The 17,375-nt window shown below is 46.8% G+C and overlaps 1 protein-coding gene across 1 annotated transcript in view; it reads right to left on the bottom strand.

Moving 5' to 3' along the window:
- Window positions 1-17,375, bottom strand: part of bard1 (BRCA1 associated RING domain 1) — a 129,554-nt gene that overhangs the window by 95,760 nt on the left and 16,419 nt on the right. The window contains exons 4-6 of the mRNA XM_084311649.1: window positions 16,133-17,229; window positions 10,985-11,065; window positions 5,126-5,298 (exon numbers count right to left, since the gene is read on the bottom strand). Of these exons, the coding sequence (XP_084167775.1) occupies window positions 5,126-5,298; window positions 10,985-11,065; window positions 16,133-17,229 (1,351 nt within the window). The remainder of the gene's footprint in view (window positions 1-5,125; window positions 5,299-10,984; window positions 11,066-16,132; window positions 17,230-17,375) is intronic.

The raw sequence follows: 17,375 nt of genomic DNA on the forward strand, positions 1-17,375 counted from the left end.
TTTGACTGCTGAATTGACACGTTTAACTTATTCATTCTTTAATTCAGCAACATTCATTCATGCAGTCTGTAGACATAGGACGTTGTAGCATCCTATGAATGAAGTCACCAGCTGTAATCGAACTGAATGTAACTCAAGCTTTGTCAGGCGCGGAGCTCCTCCAATGAATGAACAAAAAGCCGGCGCGTCGGGCCGTTGTCACCAGCTGTATGAGAGCGCCCCCGCTGGTCATTGTTACCGTTAACGATGGCCAAACGGTCCCCAAACAGTGGTTCCGGGACTTTTCCCGGCTTCATCTGTAGTAGTGTACCCCCCAATGGTACACTACATACTAATAAATAATTATAATAATAAATAATAACTTCCTTTTATATAGCACCTTTCAGAGGACCCAAGGTCGCTTTACATAGGGGGGGGGGGGGGGGAGATGACAAATTAACAACATAGTGGACAGACACAACATATACATATAGAGTGAGAAAGTTAGGGGTTGAAGGCCAAGTTGAAGAGGTGGGTTTTGAGCAGTTTTTTAAATGAGTCCAGAGTTGGGGCGGTGCGGAGTTCTGCGGGGAGGGAGTTCCAGAGGGTGGGAGCTGCCACACTGAAAGCTCTGTCCCCGAACGTCCGTAGTCTGGTTCGGGGGATGGAGAGCTGACCAGTGTCCGTGGATCGCAGGGACCGTGACTGAGTGTAGGGGTGGAGGAGGTCGGTGAGATACTGAGGTGCCAGGGCGTGAAGGGATTTGTAGGTGAGCAGGAGGGTTTTGTAGGTGATGCGGGATTTGATGGGGAGCCAGTGGAGGTGGATGAGGATGGGGGTGATGTGCTGCCAGGGTTGGGTGCGGGTTAGAACCCTGGCAGCTGAATTTTGAACATACTGGAGCCTGTCCAGGGTTTTGCTTGGGACCCCAGACAGGACCCTGTTGCAGTAGTCCAGGCGGGAGGTGACGAAGGCGTGGATGAGGGTCTCAGCTGTGGTGTCGGAAAGTGATGGTCGGAGTCTGGAAATGTTTCTGAGGTGAAAGAAGGCGGATTTGGTGAGTGAATTGACATGGGATTGATAGGAAAGGGTGGAGTCCAGGATAACGCCCAGGTTGCGGACCTTAGGGGATGGGGAGATGGAGCAGCCGTCAATGTTGAGGGTGAGATCCCCAACCTTCCGGAGCAGAGCCTTGGGTGCCACAACCATGAGCTCGGTTTTATTGTTGTTGAGTTTGAGGAGATTAGATGACATCCAGGTTTTTATTTCGTGAAGGCAGTTGATAAGGGAGTGTGGGGGGAGATGGGTGGATGGTTTGGTGGAGAGGTAGAGTTGAGTGTCGTCGGCATAGGAGTGGAAGCTGAGGCCATGGCGGCGGATGATCTGACCGAGGGGGAGCATGTAAATGGTGAATAGGATTGGGCCAAGTACGGAGCCTTGGGGGACGCCTTGGTTGACTGGGGCCGGGGTGGAACTGGAGTCGCCGATGGTGATAAACTGTGTCCGGGTGGTGAGGTAGGATTGAAACCAGGAGAGTGCTGAGCCAGTGATGCCGAGGTTGTTGGATAGGCGGTTGAGGAGGATGGAGTGGGAGACTGTGTCGAATGCTGCAGAAAGGTCCAGGAGGATGAGGATGCTAATGTGGCCAGAGTCAGCTGCAAGGAGGAGGTCGTTGGTGATTTTGATGAGGGCGGTCTCTGTGCTGTGTTGAGTTCTGAAGCCGGATTGAAAAGGCTCATAGAGCTCATGGTTGGACATGTATTGTTGGAGTTGGGCGGCCACTGCTCTTTCCAAGATTTTACTAAGGAAAGGAAGGTTGGAGATCGGACGGTAGTTGTTTAGCTCGTCTGGGTCGAGGCCGGGTTTCTTGATGATGGGGGTGACGGAGGCTGTTTTGAAGCAGGGGGGGACGAGACCAGATTTTAGTGAGGAGTTGATGATGTTGACCATGGTGGGGCAGAGAGCAGGGAGGCAGATCTTGACCAGGGTAGTAGGCATGGGGTCAAGTGAGCAGGTGGAGGCGTTGGCTGAGGCTATGAGCTTGACAACTTGGGGACCATTTACCGGGGAGAAGGAGGAGAGGCTGCATTGGGGGGGGGGGGGGGGGACTACTAGCTGCTGGTAGATGGTATTGACCTTGTCCTGGGAAAAGACATGGAACCTGGAGCAGAGGTCGTGGGCACCAGATGGGCGGGGGGGGTCAAGGGGGCGGAGTAGCCGGTTGATGGTGGAGAAGAGTGTCCTGGGGTGGTTTTGTTGGTTGCCGATGAGGGTGGAATAGTAATTTGTTTTGGCCTTGGTGAGAGCTAGCTTGTAGGTCTGCACATGGTCCTTATAGGCCTCGCGGTGGACAGTGAGGCCAGATCTTTTGTGGAGACTCTCCAATTGGCGACCGACAGCCTTCAGGGAGCGAGGTTCAGGGGTGTACCAGGGGGCAGGACGGGTGTAGGTGACAGTCCGGGTTTTGATGGGGGCGAGAGAGTCCAGGCTGCGGGATAGGGCGGAGTTGTAGTGGGCAGCCAGACGATCCACCTGGGTGCTGGGGGGAGCTGAGGCCAGGTGGATGGTTAGCAGGTTGGTCAGAGCTGGTGCACTGACTGTTTTGTTTATCTCAAATCTCTTTGAAGTTGGACTTTGAATAAATAAAATATCTCATTCATGTTAATGCAGGGGGATAACTGACATTACATCACATGACATGACTAATTCATTTAGATATATTTCAAAGCAGTGTAGTTTTTAAACTACACGCACACACACACAACACCTCAGAGATGGAGCCACAGCGGAGCTCAGACAGCTGTTGCTGTCAGGTTCCAGAGCCTGTGCAGTGTGCCAATCAATCCATTAGGGACGGCGCTGGCTCAGCTACCACTTTCTCTCTCCCTTAACGTCTTCAGGGAAATAATTTGTGACTGAGAAGGCCAGTGTAGTGTTAATGTCTCCCTGTGTGTGTGTGTGTGTGTGTGTGTGTGTGTGTGTGTGTGTGTGTGTGTGTGTGTGTGTGTGTGTGTGTGTGTGTGTGTGTGTGTGTGTGTGTGTGTGTGTGTGTGTGTGTGTGTGTGTGCGTGTGTGCATGCATGTATGAACGCGTGCCTGTGTGTGGGCGGGGTGGGATTAATTAATTGACGTGTGTCTGGGAATATGGCTTGTGGCGTCATGACAGTTGTTTTTGTTTGTTGTGGGGCGGGGGGAATTTGCAGGGCATTTCTCTGAGTGATCAGAAGGCAATGAGGTTTGAGTCATCGTTTCTGCCAGCCAAAATCTGCTTTTTGGCACATCCAGATTGTATTCCCATGTGCTGTGTGACAACCCCATCCCTCTCCTACAGGTTGACTCAGGGATATACCTGGATATCTCCATTAACCTGTCTTGTCATCCACAGACTGGCAATCAGACGCACCTGTGCAGGTGTGTCAGGAGGAGGAGCGTCTATACTTTCCGTAGCCGCATTTCTGGCAAGACGCTCTCTGATTGGCCGACGCCTGTTTCTACACTGGTTAAGCTTAGGCACTCTTTCGAAGTTGGTTAAGGTTAGAGTTTGTCTTAGAGCGTGACGGCAAGTTCTTTCGACGGTTAAGTTAGGCACTCTTTTGAAGTTGGTTAAGGTTAGAGTTTGTCTTAGAGTATGGCGATAGAACGCCAGGTAGTTTGCAGGCTGTTGGACGCGGAAATGGGCAAAGACACAGCTCGTCACACGATTGGGCAACAGTGGCCAATCAGAGAGCGTCTGCCAGAAATGCGGCTACGGAAAGTATAAACGCGGAGGAGGAGGCACACCTGTGTAAAAGGCCTGACTTCTCCATTTGTCTGTCCGTCTCCCCTCCAAGCTGGTCCTGACATTTTGTTTGTTTGAATTTGGTTTGGTTGTTTCTCATATTATCATTTACACGCCCCACACACTGACTCACTCATGCACTCACTACATTACTGATATTACTGATCCATTCATTCTTTAATTTCTTTTGTTTGTACATATTTAAATTCAAGTACTTGTGTGGTCTCCCTTGTTTTGTCTGTACCTTGAGTTTGGTTCATGACAGCTGTTACCGGTTGGTGACATCACAAACAACATGCAAGTAAATATTTGAATGGGTGCCATTTTTGGGCACACAATTGTATTTCCTTTTTCTTTATCCACAAGAGTTTCTGGGTGGTTCATTGCTTCCAGTATGTCCTGCCAAACACTAGGGCTATGACAATAGGCATATATCCTGATTTGATACTATCACGATACTTGGGTGCCGATTCGATGTATGCATCTCCTCAGAGGTTAGGTACGAAGGAAGGGTCACCCGCACTGCAGCACTCCTGACGCGCACAAAGTCGGAGCTGTTTGGGGGTCCATTGCCATGCTCAAGGGCACTTTAGCAGAGATGGTGGGGCAGTGGCACCACATAGGCATCACCCTCCTGCCGGTTGTCAGGGATCGAACTAGTGACCTTTCGAGTTACCGGTCTACCTACCCTACCGCCCCTGGCGATGTGACGATTGGGACACTACCATTGTGTCTACAAAACACACTGACCGACCACTATATTCTCCCGTTTCTCATCTTGATCCCAGGGGCATTTTCTTTTATCTACTTCCTATCATAATAGACTGCCAGAAAAAGAAAAAAGAAGAGTGGATCGGGGTAAAACAAAAGATCTGAGAGGCAGATGTCAACCGTTTGTCGATGGTAACTGATTAACCGTCTTCCTCCCCCGCCTCGTGACAGCCACGCTTCCAGGGCCAAAAACGCTGAGGTCACACCACCTGACCCGTCAAATGAAAAATCTGCATCTCCCAGAGTTCATCTGCTTGTCCAATCACCTACTGCACGGTCAAAGAAAAGGAGACTACGGTCTGTTTGAGGGCAAGGTTCATAGAATGTCACAAAAATGGGACCTTTTGGTTCCTGGCCGGCCTGCTACCTCTACCAAATGGGACACTACCGTTTGTCTGCAAAACCACTATATTCTTAATTTCCTATCTTGATTTCAGGGGCAAGAGCAATATAACAATAGTTCAGCCGGTCTTATTCAATACTGTACAGTTATGGAAAAAACACAGAGACTGCATTAAAATGAGGAAATTCCCTTAGGGGAATTAATAAGGTACCAGAATTCTAATTAAATATATTGTCTTAAAGGAAACTACTTACAGTGCAGTCTGCGAGGCTCCGTGCTGCACAAGCAACTTTGCGATGGCCGTGTGTCCGTTCCTCACCGCGTCGTGCAGCGGGGAGTCGTTCTCGTAGCCCGGTGTGTTCAGCAAGGCTCCTCTCAGCACCAGAAGCTCCACTACCGCCTGGTGACCCAGGTTACACGCCTCATGCTGGAACACAGGGAGCAAGGTCACAGGAGTTGGTGCGTTCACTACCAAGTCGGAGTGTGTGAATGTGATCGCAAGAAAGTACACAACCCATGTATTTGAACTATGAGTAAAGACGACACTCTACCTTACCATCTTTAGATAATAACATTGTTCCCCTGAAAACCTAAAACTAATATATGGTTCTTTGCCTGAGGTAGTCATTATTGGTACAGTTTTTAATGCAATTCCCTTTGAAAAAAGGAATGCAACGCTGGACACTTAACTTTCCTCCACAGACAACTCGGGATTAATGTAAATACAACAGGTATTCGCTGGAAGCAGGAGTCTCACTCGAGAGAGAGAGATGGAGACAGAGTTGATCAAGCTGTAGCTAGAATTGCGACCACATTGTGCTCTGATCCCACTTAGTCTGGGCCGGCTCAGGCAGTGAAAGCAGCAAGCAGCATTATCTAAACCAGCGGTTCTTAAACCTTTTTGGCCGTGCACCCCCTGTCACCTCCCGACCTAGCTGACGCACCACCCAATGGGTTTCTGTTAGAAAAAATTGTTGCTGGTCTCCGTGCACAGATGAAGCACACCTGTGTCAGACACGCCCGAGACATTATTGTTTATTATTATTATAACGTACGTTTTATTATTAAAACGTTTCTTGAATTTCATGATTTACACAGTGAAAATCCCCATTTGAAATAATGTATATTAGTTATATTTATTAGGCATAAAAAAAAATATTGTTTGGTTCCTGTTGGTTGTCAGTTAAGGCCATGAGTAGGTAGGGAATTTATTTAATACATTTTTTTATTTTATCTCTTCCCACGGCGACTATGGATAGGGAATTTCTTTATTTAATTAAAATGTTCACGACAACATGGATGCATGTACTCTGCCAGCATGTTTAATATCCATAATACTAAAGGTTTGACTAAGATTTTTATGAAATTTTATTGTAAATTTTTTTTTTTTTAAATAATGATTTACCACCATTAGCCTTTTCATGTCACGCACCACCTAGAGGGCGCTCGCGCACCACGAGGGGTGCGCGCACCACAGTTTGGGAACCACTGATCTAAACTGACCCCTGCTACAGCTGCCACACAGCCTACTAAAAGCTCCTGTGATGAGTAATAGCTGTTAGACTGGTGACTCAGTGAGCTGCGGTGATGTTGTGGGCTTAAATTACGGTTTGGCAATAAAGCAATTATCACATTAAAATAGGGATTGGATTGCTGATATTGACAATTAAATATTGAAATTTGACATTGCCATCCTTCACAGGCCATTATCAATTTGCAGGCTCAATTTCAGCACTAGAGCGAAAACAGATCACAAAGAATCCTTGGATATTGAGCTTACCTGCAAGGGGGCTAAATAGTGCTCAAGTTTAGCTATTTTGACAGGAAAAAACAGTGCAATATTTTGTATCCAAAAGTTAGTAATATTTATGGCAGGCAAAATTGATGCCAACTCCATTAACTTAGCCAATCAACAATAGAAAGTTGTCATTATATTCAAATTAGGCTATAAGTCAATTAGTTATGCCTGAATGCACTCCATGGCATACACTTATTTAATTGTATTGATTTTTTTTTTTATTGTGGAGGGTTATTTATTTACATATCACTATTTAAAATGTCCGTTTTTGTCTGGTGCCTGCTTACATTTATTTTTCGTTATTATTTCAAATGGCAGCTTTGTATTCGGGTTTGTGTTATTTTGTGACAAACATTTTCACTTTCACTGAAATTGAATATCAGCCCCAAATATCTGCCTCTTGATTTAGTAATAACCATCACTGGCTCTGAAAATAATGTAAAATAATGTAGTTGTGTCTCTGTTATCTATTCATCTGGATAATGAGGACTAGAAAAGCACCAGGACTAGAGAAAAGCCAGGCGTGTTTTCCTGTTACAATTCATGTGAAACCAATTTTCCGTCTTAAAAGGTCTCATATGATGGAACATGGGTTTCTGTCTGTAGTCTTGGTATGAATCCGGCAGTCTGAAATGTTATTTAGGCACGGGGAGGATACATTTAATAGGTACAACTTGTCATTTGGCCAGGTGTTAACTGAAGAAAAAAAGTCTTCAGATTAACAAGCCATAACAAGCTGTTCAGAATTAGCCCCTTTGTGTGGGTTGGCCAGGCAGGGAAGGGAATAATGAATTTAAAATTGGGTGTGTGCTTAAAACGTGCAGAACCGGCCTCTTCAACACAAGGAAAGAAAGAGGTGTTAAGAAAATTAACAATTAAAATAAAAAGGGGGGAAAAAGGAACAAAAGATGTTCCACAGATTCAAGGACATCACATAAAATAGTTGAAAAGACATTTATGAGACAAAATATGAGACATTTAAAGCTGCCGCGGGCAAGATTGCAAGAGGGCGGGTGATCACGGTCAAACGCACACACATGCACATGTCCTTTTTAACACTGAAATGCTCACAGACTTGTGGTACATGCCTGAGGGGGTGATATCGGCGATCTGCCTTTTCCTGCTCAAAACTATCGTTATTATATCAGCCTTTAAAAGTCCACTATCGGTCAACCTCTATTGAGAACCGTGGTGGCCAATGACGTACAGGCCTTTCCCCCCCCGACAGTTATTGAGACTATCTCACATGATCCTACTCGTGAGCAGAGTGCGATTTGCTGGGGGGGATTTCCACGTCTCTGCTTTTCAGTCCTTATCGCGTAGATTTCTCAAAACGGACAGCAGCCTACACACCAGCATCTCCCTACTCGCCAGTGTCTCAACTGTGTTGTTGTGCACGGTTTGTTTCACGGTTGTTGTTTCATCAGCTGAAGATGTGCTCTCTGCTCTACAGTTGGAGAGGCTGCTCTCTCTCCCCCATGACCGTTACGTGAACAGACCAGATAAATTGATGCAGAGTGGATCTTGTCAAGAGCGAGATTCAAGTGAAAGTGAATTTGTCATGCAGAGAGTTTTATAAACATTATCTTCGTCAGAAAGCTGTAGAAGCAGCGAGGTCCAGCAAAAATACAATGCCTCAAAAGGCCTATATGGCCCACGCACTCTCCATGACGCCGACAACTTTGTCTCGGATTTACCACATTTGTGTTTTGGGAGAGGTAAGCACAAAAACTATGAAGACAGATTTTCTATGTTTTTTGCTGCTTAGCCATTTGGCCTTTTTGTACCTTCTGTGCTTTAATCCATGAATTAATCTAAATGCTTATATTTAGATCATATGCTTTATACATTATGTAAACCTTATTCTTATACGGTTTTTAAGAATTATAAGAATTATACCTTATCCTTATATACCTTATACTTACTATTCAGTATTACTTTACTGTCCTGTAAAATGTACATGCTGTCCTGCATTCAATCACCCTACAAGATAAAAAGGGAGCATCAAACCATCGCATTATACTTTGGAAAGCATTTCTTTAAAAGAAAACATAGCATGTTGAGAATTGAATCTCTGCAAATGCTTGAGGGCAAATCCCTCGATTTAGAAAATTGGAAACAATAAACTAATTAAACGACTCTGTTGCATCGTTTTATGAGATGTGACTTTTATATGGATATAACAATATAATTGTTTTATGGCCTACATTAAAAAAAAATTAACACAAATTGCACCCTGCTCATCAGTGACAAGCTTTTATGATAGGGATGGGTATCGTTAGGATTTTATCGATAGTATGACTCTTTTTGATACTGCTTATGGGTTTGGTACTTTATTTAGTAAGAAAGAAGATTTTGTATCACTTTGTATTCACTTATATAACAAAACATTCCTTCTTCAGTAGTAACAGTAGCAATTTAAACAAGTCACTATTAGCTTTTAGACTCTCACTATGGCACTCGCTTAGACTCACAGCCCTATGGCACTCGCTTAGACTCTCACAGCCCTATGGCACTCGCTTAGACTCTCACAGCCCTATGGCACTCGCTTAGACTCTCACAGCCCTATGGCACTCGCTTAGACTCTCACAGCCCTATGGCACTCGCTTAGACTCTCACAGCCATATGGCACTCGCTTAGACTCTCACAGCCCTATGGCACTCGCTTAGACTCTCACAGCCCTATGGCACTCGCTTAGACTCTCCAGTCACCCTCCTTCTAGCTGCTAGCATGTCATGTCATGGTGGCTGCAGCACCAGGCTGATTATCTAAAAGTTGCCAAATCTTTCAAATAAATTGGTAGCTAAACAATTAGCTAAGCAATTGGCTTCAATGTATTAGCCTCTTGATAATAATTTGTTATTAGTCTAGCAAACTCTAGACTAAGATGAAGATACTAGACCACGAGAGATGGAGGACCGCAAGCAAAGCCGTCAAAAACTTTGCATTTCTGCACATTTCTATTATGCTTGCTCAACAAGTGGTTTTCGATCAATTCCTCCCTTACTGGCAAGGGGTTTTATTTCACTTGTGGCAACAAGTGCTATCGCCATTGACTTGAGTAAAATGCCACACTTTTTAAACCATTTAGTCCTCTCTGCCATGATAGAGAGGCGCAGGAGAACACCTCTCATGTTGTGCCGTAACAGTATGCGACAGTGTGAGAGAGCAGCACTGCCCCTAGCACAGACGGGCATAGAGAGAGGATAGATTTTATTCCAGGCATATAATTTCCTGGAAAACCATATTTTACCACTATGGAAATCTCACTCCCTGATGTCTCCAGTACTGACAGCGGAGAACAGACAACGTTGCATCTTATCAACATATTCAGGGTTGCGTCCCCCTATTTTATGACTCTGTTTTATAGACAGATTTCAAACTAAAAAAGTATTAGAAGAACTTACCTACTTTAAAGTTTTAGCTAACTACCATCTCATCCTTGAAAGGATAGATGGTGAAAGGAGGTATGCAAGAGTTTAGACTAGTGCGGTTTGATGGTAAAATTATTCCTGTGCTACCGAACTAATTTACTGCCTTAACATTTGTGAATCCTCAGCTCAGTCTGCCTGAAGGATCCGGAATCTTGAGGCCCTAGCCTGCCTTGTTTATGTTACTGATTTCATGCTGTTTAATACATTTATTACGTCTTCATCACTGCTCTAGTGGGCTCATTTATTAAGCTTGCACGAAGATACTGGTATCATATGAAACTAGAGATGTTGAGGAATCCAAAAAGGTAACAGCCATGTCATGCTAGCTTACTGGCGAAGGGGTAGATTTCGCTCCAAATGTAAGCATTAAGCTAGTGTAAACTACTAACGAGTCGGTCGCAGTCAACCAGCACCTACTAACGGGTCTGACCCTTTAGCTCAGCTGGTTAATGCGTCTGCCTGTGGATGCTATGGTCCAAGGTTCAAATCCACTCGGTTACACTAGCTTACATTTTTATGGGAGGAAAATGTCATGGGCATTGCCATTTTCAAGGGGGTCCCAAGACATCTTACCTCAATAGAACTACACAAGACCCCTCTTTACAGCCAGGCTAGTGTCTGCTAGTCACATGAAGAATTAAACCCAAACTAGGCAATATAACAAGTTTAATTCATGGAGATCATCAGAGCCGTGCCGATATTCAGTATAACACACAAAGTAAATGTTTTAAGTTAAAGTTCTTGAAACGTAACTCAAATTGAATCTAACCAGCAGCAGAATGACACCTGCCCAAATCCCATTGCCGTTATACTGCATATTAGCACTGCGTCTGTGTATTTGTGTGTGTGGCGTGTACATTCCCTTTGGTCCACTGCCTCACCAAAGGTGTCCAGCCGGCATTGTCCCTCAGGTTGGGGTCTGCTCCCTGCTCCAGCAGCTCTGTCACGGCCTCCATGTCTCCCTGTGGTGCACAGAAAGCGGACAAAACGACCCAGGGTCAGCATTAGAGAGACCTCAGCGCATCAACCCAGGAACCCCACTGTTTATCAATCGTCCCCCCGGTGGTGAAGACATCGATCGTCTTGTCCTGGATTCAGAAAGGGATTAGGTCTATGTTTACCCCGGATTACCCTATCGCTGGGTTTAGAGAATAGCCATTCTCATCATCAGAAGACTAATGGGGCCAATCAGAACCACCCAATTTTACACAAAATGTATGCTGGAATGCCGCACCCGAGGCCACAGCAAAGAGTAAACTAAGATGCTTTTTATTTTTAAAGGGGCAACGCCACTCAAATTAAACATTTGAATATGTTATTTCCATGACCTAAGACAATTAAATCAATATTATACATATATCTAAATTAATATGTGCTACTCTCTCCCAAAGCCAGAAACCAGAGAAGTAAGAATCAAACTTGTGATGTCATCAGGTATAATGTCTGGAGCTGCTCCATAGAGAATGAATGGGAGACTGAGTTTGTGGACCCACAGAACGTTTGTTTTCTTTTTTATATCCAAATTAGCTATATTCTATAGTAGTGGTGTCAGTTCTGAAACAAGACATGTACCTATTAGGGGTGTAACGGTACACAAAAACCACGGTACGTACCTCGGTTTTGAAGTCAAGGTTCGGTACGGGTTTTCGGTACAGTGGGGGAAAGTTTGTCTTTCCATGTTCCACTCAGGGGTGATGTAGTGTGCAGTAACTAATTGTACTTGTAGGGGGGCGGCTAAGTGGCGCAGTGGGCAAGGCGCTCGCCACTAACGCAGGAGATGCTGGGTTCGAGCCCAGCTCTCTGCGTTGCTTCCGGCTTGGCTAGTCGTTCATACTAATACAATTGGCAGTATTAGGGGGTGGGAAAGCCGGTGGGTGGGGATCGGACGTTGTGGACAGCGACTCCTACAGGTCGGTTGGTGCGCCTGTACAGCAGAATCAGGAAGTATCGGGGGCAGCGTGAGCCTCCCACGCGTTACTCCTCGCCACTGAGAGATTGCGCTGTGCAGGTGAAAAGATGCGACGGCTGCCTCCTCGTGTACCGGAGGGGACGCGTCTATTCTTTTACCAACGAATTTCTAGTTCCGCGTTCGCGTTCTGTGATCTGATTGGCCACTGACGTTTCTGGTCATGTGACATGTGCGCCCAATCGCGTGACGCCTCGAACAGCAGCAAACTACCTAACGCCTCTCACTGGTTAAGCTTAGCGACTCTTTCGAAGTTGGTTAAGGTTAGACTAGAGTATGGAATCAGGGCTGGTGTTCTATCGCCCTGCTCTAAGGCAAACTCTAACCTTAACCAACTTCGAAAGAGTGCCTAAGCTTAACCGGTGAAAGAAACAGGCGAGGCAGCCTAGTAGCTAACGTGAGCTCACGCTACACTCAGTGTATGTAGCCTAGTAGCTAACGTGAGCTCGCGCTACAGTGTATGTAGCCTAGTAGCTAACGTGAGCTCACGCTACAGTGTATAGCCTAGTAGCTAACGTGAGCTTGCGCTACACTCACTGTATGTAGCCTAGTAGCTAACGTGAGCTCGCGCTACAGTGTATAGCCTAGTAGCTAACGTGAGCTCACGCTACACTCACTGTATGTAGCCTAGTAGCTAACGTGAGCTTGCGCTACACTCACTGTATGTAGCCTAGTAGCTAACGTGAGCTCGCGCTACACTCCGTGTATGTAGCCTAGTAGCTAACGTGAGCTCGCGCTACACTCACTGTATGTAGCCTAGCTAACGTGAGCTCTCGCTACACTCAGTGTATGTAGCCTAGTAGCTAACGTGAGCTCGCGCTAGCGGACAACAAATGGGCGCACATGTCACATGACCAGAAACGTCAGTGGCCAATCAGATCGCAGAACTGGAAATCTGTTGGTAAAAGAATAGACGCGGAGGGGACACGTGATGCAAGGCTTCGTCCACATTGCAGCCGACCAGTGGGAGGCATGGTCTAACAACGTTCGAGACAGGGGAGGGTAGAATTGGATAATACGAAATTGGGATGGGAAAAAAATATAGAAAATGGGGAGAAAAAAGTAGACCAAAAAAGATTTACTTGTAGGGCTGTCAACGAATATTCTATATTGAAATTAATAATCGACTTGTAAAAAAAGAAAAATAATAATAATTATTATATTAGATTGTGAAAAAAACAGCCCCCGGTGGGCGGTCGTTAGTGGTTAACATACCGTTGTATTCGTTCGGTACACAGCCGTTCGGTACGGTACACACTGAAACGGTTCGGTACGGATACGTGTACCTTTACACCCCTAGTACCTACAGTATGAACTGAGAACATTCCCCTGGATGCTCCCAGTGTCAGTTATCTGTCGCACCTGTTATCTGTTTTTTTTTTTTATCCACTTTTTCTCCCATTTTCTATATTTTCTCCCATCCCAATTTCGTATCATCCAATTCAACCCTCCCCTGTCACGAATGCTGTTTCTTGCCTCCCACAAGCCGGCTGCAATGTGGACTAAGTCATACATAGCACAAGTCCCCTCCGGTACTTGAGGTAACAGCAGTCGCATCTTTTCACCTGCGCAGCTCGATCTCTCAGTAGCGAGGAGTAACGCGTGGGAGGCTCACGCTGCCCCCGACACTTCCTGATTCTACTGCGCAGGCGCACCAACCGACCTGTAGGAGTCGCTGTCCACAATGCCCGATCCCCACCCATCAGTTTCCCACCCCCTAATACGGCCAATGTGTATTAGTATGAACGACCAGCTAAACTGAAAGCAATGTGGAGCGCTGGGCTCGAACAGGCGAGCCCAGCGTCTCCGCATTTGTGGCGAGCGCCTTGCCCACTACGCCACGTAGCCGCCCTCACCTGTTATCTGTTTAACCTTAAAGGGGAAAAACATTTTGGGAAATTAGCTTATTTAACATCTTCCCTGGAGTTAGACAAGAAGATACATACCTTTTTTGTCTCTGTGCGTGCATTTAGCTTTGGGAATAGACGCTCCGTTAGCATAGCTTAGCTTCATCACTGGAAGTGAGGCAGATCCGTAGCCTTACAGTGCCTTACAGTGTATTGCAAGGTCTGACATTGACCAAACTTGATATGCATGACCTTGGTGGGCTCTAGGTCAACTCCTGAAAAGGGGGTCAATGTCAGACTTTGCAATCAAAAGTTAGGGGGCTAATAACCCTTGCCATAATTTCAGTGCGCCCCCTAACTTTTGATCGCAAGGTCTGACATTGACCCCCTTTTCAGGAGTTGACCTAGAGCCCACCAAGGTCATGCATATCAAATTTGGTCAATGTCAGACCTTACAATACACTGTAAGGCACTGTAAGGCTACGGATCTGCCTCACTTCCAGTGATGAAGCTAAGCTATGCTAAAGGAGCGTCTATTCCCAAAGCTAAATGCACGCACAGAGACAAAAAAGGTATGTATCTTCTTGTCCAACTCCAGGGAAGATGTTAAATAAGCTAATTTCCCAAAATGTTGGAGTTCCCCTTTAACCGTTCATGAATCCCTCTGGTAGGGCGGCTGGGTGGCGCAGCGGACTAAGCGCTTGTCACCAACGGAAGAGACACTGGTATCGAATCCGGCTGTCAGCGTTGCCTCCGGCTTGGCCGGCCGTCATACTGGCTCGATTGGCAGAGTCAGCGGGAGGGAAGCCGGTGGGTGGGTCCGGGTCGTTGTAAACAGCGACTCCTACAGTTCGGTCGGGCGCCTGCACAGCTAGGGAAGGATCTGGAGGGAGGTAGTGTGACCTTCCACACGTTACACTCTCCCAGTGAGAGTCCGCGCTGCCAGGTGGAAAGAAGTGGTGGGCTGGGTACACATGTGTCGGAGGAAGCATGTGATAGTCTCCGCTTTCCCAGACCGACGGTAGGGGGTAGAGTGCGCAACGACCAGGAAGGGGATTGGGAATTGGCATAACGACTAACATTGGGAGGGGAGAAAAACGGAAACAGAAAGGGGGAAAAAGATAATAAAAATAAAGAAAGTTAACAAAAAAATGTATCCCTCTGGTATTTTGTGTCCTGTTCCAATACACCCGTTCGCTGTTTACAAAAATACCGTGTTCGAGCCAATCAGCAATACCAACTGAGTCACGTGACTAAGTTGCCCCGGACCTGTGCGAACTGCTGCGCTAAAAGAATACGACGGGGCTCTATGGAGAAACCATGGCATTCCACTGACTTTTTTTCAAACGAAAACTGCTGGATGTCATTTTGCCAAATCAGCATGGCTGTGAGTGTTGAGTCTTTCACCTTTTGCATATCTAGCTTTGGCATGGATTGATGGTTTAGATTGCTAGCATGGCTAACAAATGCAAATATATTGTAGTCTGCCCCATTTTTCTGACCAGGATTACTTTCCTTTCTGCCCGGGTGAGTCTGACATATAGATAGAACAGGTCTATGGAATGGTAATGCCCTTTCTTTTAAAGATTAAGTTCAGTATGGTTCAACCCTATTTCCTACTTACCAGTGTTGTAGTGCTATTTTCTGGAAGTGGGGGAGCGCACCTACTGTCCGACTGTGATTATAGAGTGTAGACCGTGAACATTGATCCAACTACACCGCTGCTACTCGCCAATGATGTTGTCAATCAGAGTCTTTTCTCTGCACCACCCATACTCTGTTCTTCATAGCTGCGGCCCTGGCTAGTTAGCCACGAACTAATGCAAAGTCAATGGGCTCCTGTCTGTACAAGCCCTGAATTCAATGCTGAAACAGACTCCACAGTGCACCCAAAGTAGATCTCAGCGTTGATTTTCAGGGCTTGTACAGACACAAGTGTGGATCGTGCTGAGAATGGACAATTCCGATCGGCAATATCAGTGGTAAGTAGGAAATAGGGCTATGGTTAAAGAATCCTCAACGTACCCTTTAATTGAAGCATTGGATTGCCTTCATGAATGCATCCCAAGTTTCAGAGACCTCACACCCCTCCTGGCATCAACCCCACTGACCCACCCCACCAAATCCTCACTCCCATTGTGGGTCCGGGACCTGCACGCAACACCACGGAAAACCACAGCTACAGTACTGAACACTGAACTGTAAAATGACCACACCTTAATAGCAGCTAGGTGCAGGAGGGTTTCTCCCTTGTGGTTCCTCTTCATAAAAGCAGGGCTTCCCTGAACAGCTCGTCCTCTGGAGGGGCTAGGGGTACCGACGGACCTTCTTCCTATGGTGGCTGGGGAAGACGGGCTTCCTCTCCGCTCCTCACTGGGCATAACGGTGCCTCTTCCATGCCCAAGGCAGGTCGGAGATGGAGGCGTGGAGAGGGATGGGACCTTCCGCCCCGCCGATCGTCTTCCCTGGCCAGGGGAAACTCTGGGCCTCTTCGGGGTGGTGTCTGAGATGGCCCCCTTCTCTACCACTCTGGACCTTTTTCTAGAGGTTCTCTTAGCAGGGGTTAAAGTGACCTCTTCTCCAGTGCCCTCGCTTGACTCTGGGACGTTCACAGACGGCGTGTTGTGCGTTGCGGAAATGGCCAGCCGGTTTGGACCGGGCTGTTCTTGTTTCTCAGAGACAGAGTCGCTGTCTTCAGACAGACCCGCCTTCAGGATGCTCCTGCTGGGGCTGAGGATGGGAATTTTTCCCTGTGTACCATCATCTTGTGGTTCCTCCTCAGAACTCAGGAAGGACACCCTCTTACTGGAGCTCCTAACCTCCCTCCCAGGACACGCCTGCTGCCCTCCCCCCAGGCCGAGGCCCTCTTCCTCGGTGTCAAACCCCCACTGCTGGTTGATGGCCTCCAGCCTGTCCTTCTTCGTCTTCTTCGTCGTCGTCTCCGTGGTCTCTCTATGAGTCCCTGGTTTGGTGCAGCTCACCACCAGCTTTCTTCTGACTGCCTTTTTGGTGACACGCTTCTTCTTCTTGCTGTTGTCATTTATGCCCCTCTGAGGGGAGGCAGAGCCAGAGTCTTGGGAGGAGGACCGGAAGTTGAAGACAGACAGGTCTTTGGGCGGAGCCCTGCTGGTCTCTGGCTGTGTTGAAAGGGTCTCTCTGGCGGGCCCTCTGTCTGGCAGTGTCACCTCAACCGGCTTCTCCACCCTGCAGCGCACCTTGCGGCTGCGCGGACTGTACCATATCTTGAAGGTCTTCTTGTGCTTTAGAACAGAATTGTTTGACTGCTCCTGTGGCTCATTGGGGGAGGAGTCTGCTGTAAGAGGCGAAAAGAGGAAAAAGACTCAATGAGCTCACTGGGGCGACTTAATGCCATGTTTATCAAAGGCACAGCTCCCAAACTGACTACATATTGTGACTGCACTGATCACAGCCTACATGAGTGTCTTTCTCCCACCACCA

Source organism: Notolepis coatsorum, assembly GCF_963971535.1.
Source record: "Notolepis coatsorum genome assembly, chromosome: 3".
Lineage (NCBI taxonomy): Eukaryota > Metazoa > Chordata > Actinopteri > Aulopiformes > Paralepididae > Notolepis > Notolepis coatsorum.